This window comes from Pelodiscus sinensis, chromosome 1, assembly GCF_052426305.1.
Source record: "Pelodiscus sinensis isolate ZL-2025 chromosome 1, ASM5242630v1, whole genome shotgun sequence".
Classification (NCBI taxonomy): domain Eukaryota; kingdom Metazoa; phylum Chordata; order Testudines; family Trionychidae; genus Pelodiscus; species Pelodiscus sinensis.
In genome coordinates, this window is record NC_143052.1 from 25784522 (window position 1) to 25804669 (window position 20148).

General features: G+C 41.4%; 1 protein-coding gene across 2 annotated transcripts in view; it reads right to left on the reverse strand.

The window, feature by feature from the left end:
- RELN (reelin) overlaps window positions 1-20148 on the reverse strand; it is a 500016-nt gene that overhangs the window by 224310 nt on the left and 255558 nt on the right. For both annotated transcript variants that reach the window (XM_006137543.4, XM_075926876.2), the window contains one exon: window positions 19997-20048. In XM_006137543.4, coding sequence (XP_006137605.3) covers window positions 19997-20048 — 52 coding nt within the window. The remainder of the gene's footprint in view (window positions 1-19996; window positions 20049-20148) is intronic.

Sequence of the window (20148 nt, forward strand, 5' to 3'; positions counted from 1 at the left end):
TGGACCTCTTGCTCAGGGCAGGTGGAGGGTCCACAGCTCCTCACAGTTGCACACACGACTCTTACCCCAACCCTGCTCCAGCTTCCAGTATGGCCTGCGGATGGGCCCATGGGGACCAAAAAGATGCAACTGGATCATGATAAGCCAACTGGGCAGCTTCAGGAAGCCACAGACCCTCCATCTGCCCTGGGCAAGAGTTAGGGTTGCGACCAGGAACAGGTAACAGGAGAGTTTGGAGAGGGAGTTCTCCAGGTAAAAGAGGAGTAAAAACGGGACCCTTGTGGTAAGTGGCTGTCTGAAGTGTGTGTTTTTGTGTGGGGGAGTTATTTGCAGTGTGCTGAGCTTGTGTTTGTCTGTTTGGTTTGTTTGTTTGTTTGGTTGGTTTGTTTGAAGGAGCTTCTAAAAGGTTTGAAATCTAGAAGCCTCTGTTAATTGGCTGAGCCTCAGTCAGGGGGAGGGGCTACCAGAGCTATATAAGCCTGTGACTCAGCGACCAGGGAGAGCGCGACCAGGAACAGGTAACAGGAGAGTTTGGAGAGGGAGTTTAGAGGGCACGAGTGACTTGTGTCCTTCTTTAAAACCTAACTCTTAGAATAATCTATACTCCAGAAGTTTAAAAAGAATCCCAGTTTGTACTTAAACTTATTCATTACAAACATGGAGACAGAAGCCCAGCAGCAGAGTGGGTGCTATCCTGTTTATTGCATCGAGTGTAACATGTATGATTACCTGCCCTGTGGGCGGGTGGCGTATGTGTGCACCCGTTGCAAGGAGCTCCTGACCCTCAGAGACCGAGTTCGGGCTTTGGAGGACAGTGTGGCTGAACTGGAGGAGCTAAGGGAGCTAGAGAGCTATGTTGATGAGACTTTCCGGGACACTGTAGTACTGTCCCACCTCCAGTCTGAGAGCCCCAGTGTTCTTAAGGAGGAAGAAAATCTCAAGGAAACAGAGCATTTAATGGGAGCAGAGGGAAACCATCCCGTAGTTGGGACCCTCCTCCCAGAGGATGTTGCGGTATCCTCTTGCACTGAGGATACCTCTGATAGGGAGGGAATGCCAGCTAGGAAGAGGCAGGTGTTAGTAGTGGGTGATTCGATCATTAGAAACATAGATAGTTGGGTTTGTGATGACCGGGAGAACCGTATGGTCACTTGCCTGCCTGCTGCGAAGGTTGCGGATCTCTCGAGGCATCTAGATAGACTTATGTGTAGTGCTGGGGAGGAGCCGGTGGTCGTGGTACATGTAGGTACCAATGACATAGGGAAGGGTAGGAGAGATGTCCTGGAGGCCAAATTTAGGCTGCTAGGAAAGAGACTGAAATCCAGGACCTCTATGGTGGCGTTCTTGGAAATGCTTCCAGTTCCATGCGCAGGGCCAGATAGGCAGGCAGAGCTTCAGAGTCTCAATGCGTGGATGAGACGATGGTGTAGGGAAGAGGGGTTTAGATTTATTAGGAACTGGGGACACTTTTGGGAGAGGGGGAGCCTATACAGGAAGGATGGGCTCCACCTAAACCAGGGTGGAACCAGACTGCTGGCACTAAACATTAATAAGGCCGTAGAGCAGTTTTTAAACTAAGAGATGGGGGAAAGCCGATTGGTGCGGAGATGCACGTAAATCAGAGAGAGACTTCTCTTAGAGGAGAATCCGTTGATAGAGATTCTCTAAGCTGTAGTCAGAAAGAGAGGAGGGGAGAGGGCAAACCATTGGCCAGAGCTGACAAACAACCGCATAGAAAGGAATCCAATGCATCAGGGAAGGGCAGACAAATAACCAGTGGCAAATTTTTAAAGTGCTTGTACACAAATGCTAGGAGTCTGACTAATAAGATGGGTGAACTAGAGTACCTCGTATTAAATGAGGAGATAAACATAATAGGCATCACTGAAACCTGGTGGAATGAGGAAAATCTGTGGGACACAATCATACCGGGATATAAAATATATAGAAAGGATAAAGCAGGCCGGGTGGGTGGCGGAGTGGCACTGTATGTGAAAGATAATGTAGAATCAAATGAAATAAAAATATTAAGTGAATCAACATGTTCCATAGAATCGCTATGGATAGAAATTCCATGCTCCAATAATAAGAAATTAGCAGTAGGGATATATTACCGACCACCTGACCAGGACAGCGATACTGACATAGAAATGCTGAGGGAGATTAGAGAGGCTACCAAAATAGAGAACTCTATAATAATGGGGGATTTTAATTACCCCCATATTGACTGGATACATGTCACCTCAGGAAGAGAAGCGGAGATAAAATTTCTCAATGGCTTAAATGACTGCTTCTTGGAGCAGCTAGTACAGGAACCCACAAGGGGAGAGGCAATTCTCGACTTAGTCCTGAGTGGAGTGCAGGATCAGGTCCAGGATATAACCGTTACAGGACCGCTTGGGAATAGTGACCATAATATAATAACATTCAACATTCCTGTGGTGGGAAGAACACCTCAGCAGTCCAGCATCCTGGCATTTAATTTCAAAAAGAGGAATTACACAAAAATGAGGAGGTTTGTTAAACAGAAATTAAAAGGCACAGTGACTAGAGCCAAATCCCTGAAAGCTGCATGGAAACTTTTTAAAGACACCATAATAGAGGCCCAACTTAAATGTATACCCCAAATTAAAAAACATAGCAAGAGACCTAAAAAAGAGTCACCGTGGCTTAACCACCATGTAAAAGAAGCAGTGAGGGACAAAAAGGTATCTTTTAAGAAGTGGAAGTCCAATCCTAGTGAGATAAATAGAAAGGAACATAAACACTGTCAAATCAAGTGTAAACATGTAATAAGAAAAGCAAAAAAAGATTTTGAGGAACAGCTAGCCAAAAACTCAAAAAGAAATAACAAAAATGTTTTTTAAGTACATTAGAAGCAGGAAGCCTGCTAAAAAGCCTGTGGGTCCCCTAGATGATCGAGCTATAAAAGGAGCAATCAAGGACGATAAAGCCATTGTGGAGAAACTAAATGATTTCTTTGCTTCAGTCTTCACGGCTGAGGATGTTGGGGAGATTCCTGAATCTGCACCGTCCTTTGTGGGTGATGAATCTGAGGAACTGTCCCGGATTGAAGTGTCATTAGAGAAGGTTTTGGAACAAATAGAAAAACTTAATGTTAACAAATCTCCAGGACCGGATGGCATTCATCCAAGGGTTCTAAAAGAACTTAAATGGGAAATTGCTGAGCTATTATCTGTGGTTTGTAACCTATCCTTTAAATCGGCTTCCGTACCTAATGACTGGAAGGTAGCCAACGTGACACCAATATTTAAAAAGGGCTCTAGAGGCGATCCTGGCAATTACAGATCAGTAAGTCTAACTTCAGTACCGGGCAAATTAGTCGAAACAATAGTAAAGAATAAAATTGTGAATCATGTAGAAGAACATAATTTGTTGGACAAAAGTCAACATGGTTTCTGTAAAGGGAAATCCTGTCTTACTAATCTATTAGAGTTCTTTGAAGGGGTTAACAAACATGCGGACAAGGGGGATCCAGTAGATATAGTATACTTGGATTTTCAGAAAGCCTTTGACAAGGTCCCTCACCAAAGGCTCTTGTGTAAATTACATGGCCATGGGATAAGAGGGAAGGTCCTTTCTTGGATTGAGAACTGGCTAAAAGACAGGAAACAAAGGGTAGGAATAAATGGTAAATTTTCAGATTGGAGAGGGGTAACTAGTGGTGTCCCCCAAGGGTCAGTCCTGGGACCAATCCTTTTCAACTTATTCATAAATGATCTGGAGAAAGGGGTAAGCAGTGACGTAGTAAAGTTTGCAGATGATACCAAACTGTTTAGGATAGTCAAGACAGAAGCAGACTGTGAGAGACTCCAAGAAGATCTCACCAAACTGCGTGATTGGGCAACAAAATGGCAAATGAAATTTAATGTGGATAAGTGTAAAGTAATGCACATCGGGAAAAATAACCCCAACTATACGTACAGTATGATGGGGGCTAATTTGGCTACGACAAATCAGGAAAGAGATCTTGGAGTTATCGTAGACAGTTCTCTGAAAATTCCCCACAGTGTGCAGCGGCAGTCAAAAAGGCAAATAGGATGCTAGGAATTATTAGGAAAGGGATAGAAAATAAGACCCAGAACATCTTACTGCCCCTGTATAAAACTATGGTACGCCCACATCTTGAATACTGTGTACAGATGTGGTCTCCTCACCTCAGAAAAGATATTTTGGCCTTGGAAAGGGTTCAGAAAAGGGCAACTAAAATGATTAGGGGTTTGGAACGGGTCCCATATGAGGAGAGGCTAAAGAGACTGGGACTTTTCAGTTTAGAAAAGAGGAGACTGAGGGGGGATATGATAGAGGTCTATAAAATCATGAGTGGTGTGGAGAGGGCTGATAAAGAAAAGTTATTTATTAGTTCCCATAATAGAAGAACTAGAGGACACCAAATGAAATTAATGGGTAGCAGGTTTAAAACTAATAAAAGGAAGTTCTTCTTCACACAGCGTGTTGTCAACCTGTGGAACTCCTTGCCAGAGGAGGTGGTGAAGGCTAGGACTATAATAGAGTTTAAAGAGAAGCTGGATAAATTCATGGAGGTTAGGTCCATAAAAGGCTATTAGCCAGGGGATAAAATGGTGTCCTTGGCCTCTGTTTGTCAGAGGCTGGAGAGGGATGGCAGGAGACAAATCGCTTGATCATTGTCTTCGGTCAACCCTCTCTGGGATACCTGGTGTTGGCCACTGTCGGTAGACAGGATACTGGGCTAGATGGACCTTTGGTCTGACCCAGTACGGCCGTTCTTATGTTCTTATGTTCTTATGTAACTTTCTAATCGCACAGAATTGAACACCCCTGCCCTTCATGCTGTCCCCAAGTCTCTTCTCCCTCTCCAAGGCCCTGCCCTGCTAGCTCCATTCCCGCTCCCTTCATCACTTGCTTTCCCCCACTCTCAGTTACTTTCACCAGGCTGGGGCAGGAGGTTAGGTGTAGTGGGGTGAGGGCTTCATCAGGGTATGCAGGTGCTGGGGTTGGGACAGGGATGAGGGATTTGGAGTGCAGCAGGGACTCCCAGCTCCAAAAGGGGATTAAAGTGGTAGAGTCCTGGTGGCGCTTACTGTGCCTTGCAGGAAACAGCTGCCAGATCTCTGCCTCCCAGGAGGCTCCACGCACTTGCCTAGCACCCCCAGATACTGTCTCTGCAGATCCCATTGGTGGGAGGCCACAGTCACTTAGACCTTGACTCCCCCTCCATTCTGCCACCCCACTTAGAAACACCTACGCATTAAAAATGAAATTTTGTGACATACACATATGCACAAAGTTTATAGAATACCATAAAATCACATACTGCATGAGAATTTCCACTCAGTGTATACACACACATGAAATTCAAGTGGAACCTTGGCAGGTTATTAGTTTGTAATAAAGAAACACCAATATTTATAGATAGTGTATGTTTTAAAAACATTTATAGTGCTTCCAAATAAAAAAAAATATTTTTACCAGTCCTCTGAAAGGCACCTGTGCAAGGCACCTCTGCCAAATTCCGGATTTCTACCACACCCTGCTGAGGTGCTAGACTATACAAGAGAAAAAAGTTGCAACGTTTTTATATTGGCAAAAGTGATCTTTTTAAAACCTATTTTTTTTTAAATTGCTTAAGTGATTCTTTCTTAAGCTAAGAACAAAGGGGAAAAATCTGAGCCCAAAATATAAATATTTGACAAAGCATGTGAAAATGATCCTTTAGAATGGAAATGTGTAATTTTACAATACATGTCACTATGTGTTCCACATATGCGAAAGGTTGGGGCTATCCTGGTGACCTAAATGAGAATGAAACACACTGTCACGAGTAAGATCCACATTTGGGTAATGAACTTGCTCCTGACTCTGAGTCCCATTTCTGGATTAATGGAAAAGGCTCACTTACTCCAGTACATTTTTAAATTGCAATTTTCTATAGTATTTCTTTGTAAAATCTATAGTACACTATTCAGAAGTAGAAGTTTGGTTTTAAGTTATATTGATCAAAGCAGTTATGGTCTAATAAAAATGGACAATTTTAATCATACAAAAGTGTTATCTTAATACAATGCAGACCGGGATTAAGTTTAAAGTCTTTCTATAATCCAGCATTTATTATTTCAAACAACTCATTCCATAATGGCATTTGCTTCTGCTTCCAGACAATCCATTTTACCACAAGGAAGAGATTCAGAGTGTACTAAAACAGAATGCTAGGATTTGCCCATTTGTTTTTTTCTGCTTTTGTCCTTTTGCTAAAATTCAAACAATTTCAGTTTATTCCTCAGCTATGGCAAAGAAGCTTTGGTATAAAAGTAATAAATATGGTATTTGGAATAATCAACAAGCCATACAAATGATTTATTACAACTCCATTAAAATGTCTTTCAAATAAGGCATTAACTTTTAACCCTGATATCTTTTAACTCTAGGTATCTGAGCAAGTTTCTCTTGTATAATTCAGCAAAATCAATAAACATCACCTAAAATTTCCATTTATGTTATGTGAAGTGTGTCAGATGATATTACTTACCCATCTTATCTTTCACATTAGATGTAATTTACAACCTATATATTTCCACTAAGGAATTTTCTGGCAAAAAGGTGAGATTTCCCAAATTCCCTTCAGCAGGGGTCTGTTTTCCATTTCAGCTACAGTGAACATTGTATAATGGCTGTTTGGCAATATATCTGAAACAAATTGCTTATCTAAGTCGAGTTGCATATGGATGTGTCCAATGTCCACATAAAACCACCATAACGGACATCTTTTTTCATGGTTTAAAAAGTGAACAAACCCAGACGGAGAGAGAGACTAAGGGTATGTCTACACTGCATGCTTATTTCAAAATAAGATATTCCAGAATAGTTATTCCAAAATAGTTTATTTCGAAAAAGCACATCTACACTGCAGGGAAGCCTCAAAGTTAGTCCGAGGCAGACTTCCCAAATGTAGATGTGCTATTTTGATTTAGAGCCCCAGGAAACATGGGGGAGGAATAATTTAGAATAGCCCTGGTAAGGGACTATTTCAAAATAGCAGCAGTAAAGCATCTACACATGCCTTATTTCGAAATAGCGATTTTGGAATAGGCATTCTTCCTCAAAGAATGAGGTTTACAGATTTTGGAATATGCCATCCATTATTTAGGAATTATTTCTAAATAATGGAATGGCTCTTTAGAGGCTCACATTGTTATTTTGAAATAACATTTGTTATCTCAAAATAATGGTGAAGTGTAGACATAAGAACATAAGAATGGCCATACTGGGTCAGACCAACAGTCCACCTAGCCCAATATCCTGTCTGCTGACTGTAGTCAATACCAGATGCCCCAGAGGGGAGGAACACACCAAGTAATCCTCACATTATCCCTCCCCTGTCACCCATTTCCAGATAATCAGAGGCTAGGGACACCACTCCGACCCATCCTGGCTAATAGTCACTGATGGACCTAACCTCCGTGAATCTATTTAGCTCTTTTTTAAACCCTGTTGAAGTCCTAGCCTTCACTACATCCTCTGGCAAGGAGTTTTGCAGGTTGACTGTGCGCTGAGTGAAGAAAAACTTCCTTTTGTTTGTTTTAAACCTGCTGCCTATTAATTTAATTTGATGACTCCTAGTTCTTATTTTGTGGGAATAAGTAAATAGCTTTTCCTTATTCACTTTTTCCACACCAGTCATGATTTTATAGATTTCTATCATATCTCCCTTTAGTCTTCTCTTTTCTAAGATGAAAAGTCCAAGTCTTTTTAATCTCTCTTATATGGGACCTGTTCCAAACCCCTAATAATTTTTGTTGCCCTTTTCTGAACCTTTTCCAATGTCAATATATCTTTTTTTGAGATGAGGTGACCACATCTGTACGCAGATCAAATGAAACTGAGAAAGCACTTTTGACAAAAAATTGAGTATGGTTGTAAAGTCACCTTGTTTTTGGAGAATTGCATAAAAAGACGCTTTGCCATTAGAGCCTGCAACTCACATACTCTCCTTGTGGATGTTATTGCTACCAGGAATGCACTCTTTTGACACACAAGTGGAAAGGGACAAGATGCTAGGGCTTGAATGGAGGACCCACAGCACTGCTAGTACTGTTTTAACATCACACAGAGGAATCTTGGTTAGAGCATCACTAGAGAAACTTAAACAATAATTAACTAAGTCTGACTATACTAGGGGTACTAATTAATTATATACAATTACAGCACAAAGACATTAGAGGAATGTGAGGTAAAAAAACCTGCTCAGAGCTCCAATCCAAGCCACTGGCTGTAGAGAAGAGTCAAGCAGGTCAGGGCAGTGCCACCTCCTATAGTTATGGGAGGGACTATAGGCACAAGATGCAAGACCACCACTCCACGGGAAATGTTAGACAAAATTCTCTGGCTCCATGGCTATGGTGCACACACACCTAAGTAGAATTTGCATCTACTTAAAAAAAGAACATCCAGCATACACCTCTTTCTTTGACAGCACATTTGTCCATTATGTGTGCTCATATACTGAAGTTAATAGATAAGCCAAGTATAAAAACCTTGCATATAAGGCCTAATCCTTAGGGCACATTTGAGGATTTTGTTAAAAAAACAAAATCATTTGGATTAAATGATTAAAATCACATACAATTAAAATCACGTGTTTATAGTTATGAAATAAATGGTCTGTTTTTTGTTCATGCTATTTAAATCTAAAATGAAGCATTTATAATTATACATTTTGTGGGGACGGAGTACTGTGGCTGGGGGCAGGGGAGAGGGAACAGGGTGCTGGGAGGGCAGAGGACAGGATTCTGCAGCAGGGGACAGAGTGCCAGTGGGGACAGAGTTCGGGGAGTGGGGACGGGACTGGGGACAGAGCTTGGGGAGTGGGGACGCGAATGGGGACAGAATTCAGGGAGTGGGGACAGGGGAGTGGGGACAGTTCTGTAGCTGGGGACAGAGTTCGGGGAGTGGGGACAGGAATGGGGACAGCATTCTGTAGTTGAGGACAGGGGAGTGGGGACAGGGGAGTGGGATGACAGTGGAGGCAGAGAGTCCCCTGCATCTCCCTCCTCCCAGCATTCCCCCCCCCCCGGAAACCAGCGCGTGCCTGCCCAGGGGGCCGAACACCCCACCCGAGCAGCGAAGCCTCGCGCGCGCTCCCCTGCCCCGGGGCCAACCCCCCCCCCCCCCCCCCGCAGGAAAGCCTCGCGCGTGCCTGCCCAGAGGGCCGACCCCCCCCACCCGCGCAGGGAAGCCCCGTGCGTGCCTGCCCCGGGGCCAACTCCCCCCTCCACGCAGGGAAGCCCCGCGCGCGCTCACCTGCCCCGGGGCCAACCCCCCGCCGCCCTCCTGTGCAGGAAAGCCTCATGTGCGCGCGCGCCTGCCTAGGGAGCCGACCCCCCTACCCGCGCCGGGAAGCCCCGCGGGCCAAACCCCAGCGTGCCGGAAGCTGACACTATCTCTGTCTTCTCTGGAGGTAAGTAGGGCTTCTGGAGGGTGGGAGGGAAATGGGGGCGGGGCTTACAGGACGCCTTGCGAGCGACTGGTCGAGGCTTCGAGATCGACCAGTAGCTCGCGAGCGACCGGTTGGTGACCACGGCTAAAGGGCATGACTACACCGCAGCATTATTTCAAATAACTAGTATTATTTCAAAATAACTATGCAAGCATCTACACATCAAGCCTGTTATTTCAAAATAATTTTGAAATAACGGGCAACTTATTTCCGAGTCTGCAACCCTCATTCTACGAGGAATAACGCCTATTCTGAAATAGGCTGCAGCTCCAGGAAGAGAGGGTATGTCTACACTACAAAGTTAGTTCGAACTAACGGACGTTAGTTCGAACTAACTTTCATAGGCGCTACACTAGCGCTCCGTTAGTTCGAATTTAATTCGAACTAACGGAGTGCTTAGTTCGAACTAGGTAATCCTCATTCCACGAGGATTAAACCTATTTTGAACTAGCTAGTTCAAATTAAGGGGTGTGTAGCCCCTTAATTCGAACTAGTGGGAGGCTAGCCCTCCTCAGGTTTCCCTGGTGGCCACTCTGGCCAACACCAGGGAAACTCTACTGCCCCCTTCCCAGCCCCAGCCCCCTTAAAGGGGTACGGGCTGGCTACGGTGCCCGTGCCAGGTGCAAGCCTGCCAGCACCCAGCCAGCAGACCCTGCACCTGGCACGGATCGAGCCAGCCACCCGACGCCTCCCAGCCCTCCCCCTCTTCCCGGGACCAGGCTGGCGGCTCTTGGGAGCTTGCCTGGAACCGCAAGAGGCGGGCACCCGCCTGGTCTAGTGCGGACATCGTGGACCTTGTCCACGACCTCCGCACTAGGCACAGGAAAGTGGCCGTCTAGGGCAGGAGAGCTGCCAGCCTGGCCACCCAGGAGCAGGTGTGCATGAAAATCAAGGTGGTCCACTGAGACCCCCGACCCTGAGCCCTGAGCTTACAATGGCCGTCCTGGGTCAGACCAAAGGTCCATCTAGCCCAGTAGCCTGTCTGCCGACAGCGGCCAACCGTAGGGACCCTGGAGGGGATGGACTGAAGACAGTGACCAAGCCATTTGTCTCGTGCCATCCCTATCCAGCCTTCCACAAACCTTGGGCAGGGACACCACTCCTACCTCTTGGCTAATACCTCTCCATGGACCCAACCTCCATGACTTGATCTCACTTCCCTTTAAACTCTGTTCTACTTGTAGCCTTCACAGCCTCCTGCAGCAAGGAGTTCCACAGGTTGACTCTTTGCTTTGTGAAGAACAACTTTCTGTTACTAGTTTGAAGCCTGCTACCCATTCCTTTCCTTTGGTGTCCTCTAGTCCTTCTTTATGGGAACTAATGAAGAACTTTTCTGTATGCACCCTCTCCACACCACTCATGCTTTTAGAGACCTCTATCCTTTCCCCCCTCCGTCTCCTCTTTTCTAAACTGAAAAGTCCCAGTCTCTTTAGCCTCTCTTCATATGGGACCTGTTCCCAACCCCTGATCATTGTAGTTGCCCTCCCCTCTCCCAGCCTCTCTCTTCCCCTCTCCCACCTCCTTTTCCCAGTCTCCCCCAGTTTTGTTCAATAAAGACAGATTCCATTTTTGAACACAATTGTCCTTTATTTTGTACATCAAGAAGAGGGGCTAGGGAAGGGTAAGTGGAAGGAGGTGAGGGAGGAATGGGGTACGAGCCCCCGATGGGGAGGACTCGGGTGGCTTTGCGGGCTTCTGGGGGTGGAAGCTCTCCTGCAGCTCCCCAATTGCCCCCTCTCCCCAGATGGCAGCCTGCAGCAAGTGCAGCCAGTCTGATGGCCGAGTGCTGTGATGTGCCCAGTGTGGGTACTCCGGGCTATCCAAGCCAGGACTGCTTTGCAAGTGGGGCACCCCTGAGAACTGTCTGTCCGGGGTGGGGGTCGGGACCCTTTAAGCACAGCCCTCGGCTAGCCTGACACAGCATCTCCACGCTCTAAGTCCTCCTCTGATGCCCTGCTGGCACTGCTTTCGACCATCCTTAAGCCTGGTTCAGGGTCCACTTAATGTGGACATGCTAATTCGAACTAGTTTTTTAGTCTGGATCCGTTAGTTCGAATTAGCTTAGTTCGAATTAACTAATTCGAACTAAGTTAGTTCGAATTAACGTTGTAGTGTAGACGTACCCAGAGTGCTGTCCTAATGCCCTGCCTGAAGTGCTTCCAGGTGGCCTTAAATGTGATTCAGCATCCAATGAGTGTGGGCACTCTATTTTGAAATAGCACAGTGCTATTTCAATGGGCATTTGCTGTGCAGATGCGCTATTCCAAAATAAACTATTAAAAAATAGCTTATTTTAGAATAAGCATGCAGTGTAGACATGCTCATAGATATCAGACAAGCTCAGTGCATTCTCTTCTGAGAAATGTAACATGGATTGTTGGTATGTGGATATGCTGAGCAAGAAGGGTCATTACATTGTCTATCGACCTCAGTAGTTCAGGAAGAGTAAAAGAGACTATTAAGTCACTGATTCATTAATTTAGCATCTCTGACCAGGGCATGACGCCAGAGCCTTTTAGAGTCATTACAGTCTATCATGTCAAGGATCCACATAAAAATTAATGATTCCTACTTAGGAACTAATCTAAAGCATGTTAAAATTGTCTTCTACATATATTTATGCAGTATACTGTGAAACAAACAGAAATTATGGAAGACAAAATAAATGCACATATATAGAAATAGAGATATAATTACGTGCAGTGTATACATATATATATATATATTTACACACATACACACATACATACATACGTACACCCTTTTCTATTTCTTTTTTTAAGTGCTATTATCAAAATAAAAGCAATCAAGCTACAAAAGTCAGGAAATTCAAAGTGAAGGCTGAAATCATTTTTTTCCCAGACTCATTCTCATTGGAGGAAAAAAAAGTCACAAAAGTAGGAGGTGAAAATAGAGAATGATCAGACTGCTGGCTTAATTTTTAGTCACATGTTTATATTAAATATATTTAACTACTATACATGTATAATTTAGGGCTGCTGATTAATTATTAACTCAATCAAGTAATTCAAATATTAATTGTGATTTAAATTAATCTCAATTAATAGTACAGTTAATATAATATAAATTGAAATGTATTATATATTTTGAATACCTTTCTACATTTTCAAATATATTGATTTCATTTACAATACAGAATACAAAGCGTACAATGCTCACTTTACAATATTTGTATTAGAAGTAAAATAAACTGAACTGTAAAAAAGAGAAAGAAATATTTTTCAATTTGCCTCATACAAGTACTGTAGTTCAATCTTTTTTTTGTGAAATAGCAACTTACAAATGTAGATTTTTTTTATGACCAAGAAGTGGGCAGCAGCAGCATCTCCTGCAAATGTAAACACACTTGTTTGTCTAAGTGATTTGCTGAACAAAATATAGGATATAGTGGACTTGTATGATCTACATGGTTTTATTATTGATTGCAGTTATTTTTGTACATAATTCTACATTTGAAAGTTCAGCTCTCCTGATAAAGAGATTGCACTACAGTACTTATGTTCTTTTTTTTTTTACAGTGCAAATATTTGCAAGCAATAATAAACATAAAGAGAACACTGTACACTTTGCGTTCTGTATTGTAATTGAAATCAATACATTTGAAAATGTAGAAAACATCCAAACATAATTAACTAAATGGAATTCCATTATTGTGTAACAGTGCAATTAATCATAACTTTTTAAATTACACAATTAATTACACTTAATTTTTAATCACATGATTAACTGCAATTAATTTTTAATCACTTGACAGCCCTCATATAAATGTAAAGTGTGTCCATTTTATTTTAATCCTGCATCCTGAAACCTTTTTGAGGGGAAAGGACATTCAAGTGAATGACCATAGGAAGAAAGCAGAGGGAGTTCCTAAGTGGGTGAAAAGCTGAAAAGCAAGGAAAAAGGTCCTTATGACAATTCCAACAGTGTTTCATAGAAACTGATATTCTTTCTTTAGTTTTTCCCAAACCATCTGATTGAATGTAATACATAATTTCATCAGGGACAGAGAAGTCTATAGGAAGGCTAAAAATGTCATTAGAATACATTTAATAAGTATAGAATTATAATAGAGAAGGATTTATAGAGTAATTCCTATAAAGTCAATTACATTTCTATAAAACACTATGGCTGTGTCTACATTGGCATCCCTTTCCGGAAAAGAGATGCAGATTAGACACTTCGGAATTGCAAATCCACAGGGGATTTAAATATCCCCTGCAGTATTTGCATTTACATGGCTGCCGCTTTTTTCCGGCTTGGGGATAAGCTGGAGAAAAGCGCCAGTCTAGACGCGATTCTCCGGAAAATAAGCCCTTTTCCGGAGGATTTCTTATTCCTACTTTCAAGTAGGAATAAGAAATCCTCCGGAAAAGGGCTTATTTTCCGGAGAATCGCGTCTAGACTGGCGCTTTTCTCCGGCAAAAACCCCGAGCCGGAAAAAAGCGGCAGCCATGTAAATGCAAATGCCGCAGGGGATATTTAAATCCCCCGCGGATTTGCAATTCCGAAGGGTCTCATTAGCATCCCTTTTCCGGAAAGGGATGCCAATGTAGACACAGCCTATAGGTTTCATTCCTACTGAACTCCATAGGAATTTTCAATAAGTCTGATCTTCTGAGGGAGATTTGGGCAGGAAAAGCTGGAACAACATAGGAGCAAAGGCAGCATGTGATATGAGCAGATGAACAAGATGTCTGTGTCTAGACTGGCAAGTTTTTCCGCAAAATCATCTGCTTTTGCGGAAAAACTTGCCAGCTGTCTACACTGGCCGCTTGAATTTCCGCAAGAACACTGATGATCTCATGTAAGATCGTCAGCGTTCTTGCGGAAATACTATGCTGCTCCCGTTCGGGCAAAAGCCCTCTTGCGCAAATCATTTGCGCAAGAGGGCCAGTGTAGACAGCACAGTACTGTTTTGCGCGAAAAAGCCCCGATGGCTAAAATGGCGATCGGGGCTTTTTTGCGCAAAAGCGCGTCTAGATTGGCACGGATGCTTTTCCGCAAAAAGTGCTTTTGCGGATAAGCGTCTGTGCCAATCTAGATGCTCTTTTCCGTTAAAAGCATTTCCGGAAAATCATGCCAGTGTAGACATAGCCAATGAGATAGAGAGAAGCAGTAGAAAACCATCAAAGCAAATAGGGAAAGAAGTAGCAATAGTAAAAAGGTCATTTTCCAATGTATGATTAGAAACTAGGAATTCTTGGCTCTTGACTAACATGCAGACACTACACCAGACATCTCTTACATAATCTGTGCCAGCAGTATTAACACAGGTGGGAAGGGCTAAAAAGCCTCATGAGAACATTCCCATGATTCTAAGTACCTTGCCACTGTAAGAAAGGGGGACTATCAACAGGAACATTTGGAATAACCATGAAAGGCACAATCAGCCAATAAAATAATTGCAAGTAGCAAAAGTCAATTATATTTCTTTAGCTATCCAGACAGAACTTTTACAAGTACTTCCATCCACATACTCAAACCAGGTATTGAACAATTACAGTAAAGAAATTAAACTCTAACCAGATTAATACATATTTGGTTCTACTGCATACTTCAAATTCAGTGGCCTTCATGTTTTAATTTTCACCTTCTTCCTTGGTTACCTATCATGTCCTCAGTTTCTTTAAACTGTGTATTAAGAAAGTAGTGGACTTTTTCTGGAGTAGTAAAACATAAATTCTTCTAATGTTCCCCATACTGCTCTCCCAAAATGTTGTTTCCCTGCTGAAATATTTTTCTCTCTTGCAGAGCAAGCAACACCACACCTGGCAAAACCCAATAGACTGATTTGAAACAGCACCTGGCCCTAAAGTCATTTACTTATAAAACTTCATTCTTTAGCATCATAGAAAGGTGGCATGTTTTGAATCAATTAACATCCCATTTCCAGCATTAATAAGGATTCCCTTGGCATCCCAAACAAAGTTTTACTTCATCTAACAAAAACATTTTGTGAGTTTCCAACCTTCAAGTCCTTAGAACTACAAACACCTAAAATCATACATTTTTTAGTTTACTCTGTATCACATCCATCCTAAATAAATAGATCATTGAGTCATAATCACAGTGGATAATGCTTCAATAGAAGTCCTTTATCCTCTGGATCAGTAGTATTCACAGCTAATGCCAGAACTCTTGTATGCAAGGCATCAATTATTTTATTGATTGCAGACAGAGTTCCCTGAGTCGCATCCAGTAGCCTGCAGAGGTTTCATTTGTCATGGTGAGCATATATTTCAATTCTTTAAAGTAAAGTAGGGTGGTGCCACTTAAATTTGGAGAAGGAAAAAACACAATAAATCCTGGATCTGTATCTGACTGATAGTATCTCTATATCTCAGAGTCTGTTTTTGTCCCACCTAGGAATTGTGATGCCATTATTTCACTAGGCTAATACAGTTAATGTCAATTTAAATTGACTGCTTTAAATTTAAAACAAAAAAGAGAATACGCTGTACAAAGTGAACATGTTTCCTAAATTCCATATGCATGGGCCCCAATGGATGTTGAGTTCTAAGTGTATATTCTTTTCTTTGATGAAATAATGCTTTAAAAATATAGCTGGGCATTTTCTTTTTACTGTAGCTACCTTTTAAATTCACTGCAGAGCCTCTATCTATAGCACAATGAAATATGCTTCTACAACAACCTTTACAGTAACTTTGATAACCTAGGTAACATAGAATCCCAATGAACATGAAAACGATTATCTCTGTGAACATTTGTCTTAGTATTTACTAGAAATACTGTACAGTAGACAGAACAGGGAGCAGCTCAGGGGTTTTGTTTGCAGGTGTTCATGCAATTTGTCTTTCTGGTTAAACTTCATATGAGTCTTCACCTTTTGTGTTTCACTTTTATTTTTAATTTTTAATTAAATTAAAACAAATTTAACTCAGACAAAATGTCCATGCATCTATGTGACAATATAGATCAATCAAAGTAATTTAAGTTAGAACTGGGATAATGACAGAGATTCTGCTTAATCACAGCACAGAAACTCAAGATGAAACAAAATTATTATATCAGAATCTATCTTCAGCAAACAAACATTTCCTATTTAGCCAATATTTGGCCTGTTGGTTGCCTACAGTCACGTTAGTCATATAGTAAATCAGAGGTGTTCTAAAGTGTTGTATAAGTGAAAATGAAGAAAGTGCACGTTGAGTATCAACCTACTCATCTTTCAAATAACTAGTTATACAAAATATGATCTAATATAATAAATTATGAGAGTAAGGTTGGGTAACAGATTTTTTCAAAATAATATAATGTTTTTATGTTAACTATTTTCATATCGAGGTTTACATGTAGTTGGTCAGTTCCAGGCATCTACCTCCAGAACAGGGTGAGAAGCGGGAGGTGGGGATAGGGAGTTGCGGAAGGTGTTTGGATTCTCTACAGTCTTACGCTGTTGCTTTAAATTTGTCTCATGAACAGCACAGAGTAAAAGAAAATTAAATAGTTTGTTAATGCTTAGAATGAATGGTTACAAGATGCAAAACACACAAACTTTGGAGTACACACTTCTCAAACAGAACATACACATAGCAATCTGCAACCATCAGAAATGAAGCAATGCTTGTCTACAGAACTCATGTCTCAGTGACTGTGCCTGCATCCATCCCTCCTCCATTTTATAGCTATTTCACAGGTCTCTGTGAGCCTCTGTGAGCGCTCAGTTCAGTCATCAGCCTATCATTCATATGAGTCATCTTCCTCATACTGGCCCTTGGGAATGGCAGATCAGGTTCTGTGGAAGTTCAGAGATGTAGCTAACGGGGGAAGTCTGAATTTCTGAGTGAGAATGGGAGAATATTTCAGTAAATGAATCATGCTAATGCTTTATGGCAGCTGGGTTTGGAAGCTTCTGTGTGATCCTCCATGGCCCCAAACTATAGAATTAGAAATTCTGGCTTGAGAGAGCCCAAAGGTATTACTTTAAATATCTTAATTAAGAACAAGCCCACTGCACATTAAAGTAAATGTTAGAATTTGTCTTTCATATACATTAGAAACAGAAGCATTTGGTCTAAGAGAAATACAGTCAAGGATGATAAGGAAATCTGAAGTAAATGCTTGGGCAGATAGTAGGCTACTGTAAACACCATTTCAACATTAGATCAAAACCAACATTAATGGTTCTGAACAGTTCAAACATAACTCAGCACAGCAGGCAAATAATTCACATTTGAAAAGACTAAACCCTGGGAGGATGTCATAGGGACTATATATCATCAATAATCACAGGTTTTACTGAAGTAACACTTCAAAGTAATTATTCACCATCTCAATAGGAAGGTAAAACAAACCTTGAGCAGCCTGCCACTGTTGCCCTTAAAAGAACCCAATGGCTTTTGAATATGTGGCACTTTAAGAACACTAGTTAGCAGCTCTGTTAATGAAAATGTCACTGGGAAATTATCTTTCATGTACACATGATTTAAGAAGCTTTGGGATTTATGGTGAAATCTGGGCCATTTCGTACTTAATTCATTTGTCATTATCCATTTCTTTAACTCAAATGATTAAAATTTACCAGATTAACACCTGGTACTTGGCAGTACCGGGTACCTGGTTAAAAGACTAGTAGTTCTGGTTGCAAACAATTTTAAAACCAGACTCCATTGGCATTTACAGCCTCTTTACAGTTCACAGGCATGTTCCACATCTTACCAGTTATAAGATCAAAGCCTAACGTAGCAGATATGAAACAATGGGTGAGGGTGAAGAGATGGGGTAAGGACAGATTATGGCCATAGCCATATGATTACATAGACACTCAATTTATGCACATGCACATCTGACTGGGTTTATAAAACAATAATTTAAAATAAAATAACCCTCTCTGCCAAATAGCAATAGTGTCTCCCTCTCTAAAGATTAACTACTGTATAGTTGTTTGTATTGTGGTAAGCAATTATGAGATTAAATAAAAACCCAAATGAGCAATTTAGAATAAAACAAAAATTAATCTTACTCTCAGATAGTTTAGAGCACATTGGAATTAGGCTTACAATTGTTTTAAATCCAAACCATTCAAGTGATCAACTAACTTATAGTTCTCATTTCCAAGGCCATTTCTACACTAGGAAATTATTTTAAATTTACTAAATTCGATTTAACTCCTGATTTTACAAATTCAAGCTAGCATGTCCCCACCACGGGGAAGCCTCGAAATTAGTCTGAGACAAGCCCCATTAACATGGATGCGCTACCTCAACTTAGATTCCCAGGAAGCACTGGGGAGTAATTACATTGAATGACTCTGGAGAGTAATTATTTTGAAATAGTGGCATTGGATTGTCCACACTACTGCTATTTCGAAATAACTATTCTGAAATTAGCATTATTCCTCAAGAAAAGTAGGAGTACATATTTTGAAATAATGGGCTTGGTAGTATGAATGCTCTTCAACCTAAGGGGGGGTGGGTTATTTAAAAATAATGCCCTAGTGCAGACCAGGACAAAGAGGGATTTCCACAGTTTAATCACAACTCTGCTGATGTACACTTAACTAGGAGAATTACTTTTTAAAAAATGGGACTATAATTTGGAAATATATTTCTAGGAGTCCACAAAAGAAACAGTCAACATTTTTGCCTGTTTATTCTTACTGAATTATCTATACTGTAAGAACATTTTCCCTCTACATTTTGTAATGGATCATACTTTAACAAATTAAGTTTCTTCCAAATCTGTCTTATAGCACAAAACACTGCTGCCCCAACTCTACAGTGCAAAGCAGGAATTATTTATAATGGGTAGTATAATTAAAATTGCACACAAGTTTGCTGTTGATGTATGTGTAATGCCAACAGGCAGAACCAAACACGGGACCTCTTAGTGCATGAGCCTCTTCCATTTGAGCTTAAAGCCAGTTGGCACTCAGCTAAGGATGTAATGCCCTCTCATTCTTTCTCTCTAAAGTGATCTCTGTGCCACTACATGGGTCAGTAAACCACATCCGGCTAGTTTGTGGGTTACATGTGAGCTGAACTAGAATTCAGCTTGATCTTACCTAGCTGTATTATTGACTCAACAGCATTAATAATAGCAAACACTAACTTTTAATATGTTGAGCAAGAGGGATCCTTTTTTTATGTAGCCATTGAACCCCCTTCAACCTCCCCCTCCCCCCCAAAAAAACATCGGGACTGCTGGGAGAGGGCTTAGGAAAGATACTGCCCGGGTTACAACAGGATATATTGTCACCCTACATAATGCTATCTACTCAATACATAAAATATGCATGAATGGATAAACCAATACTTACATAAAGTTAGAAAAACTGCTAAAATTCTTTCTGTTAGCAGCTCTAAATATCATCAGAGGATCAAATACATTTTTTAAGACTGATTTAATTCTTCTTGACAAGTGGAAATTCTGGCCAAAATGTAATTTTAAAACTTAGTGTTTTCCATTTTAACTATGACTTTTTATACTTTTTAAAGTAAAATTGCTATATAAACTTACCAATGGAAAATTGAAGGACAGAAGCTGTGGTTGTGTTGAGGCTAGTGGTGGTCTAGAGGAGGAGAAACATGAAAAATGGAAGAAACATTGCATTAAACCAGCCAAACAATGTATTTATAACTTTCAAAAATATAGCAGTCCTGTGGATGCCT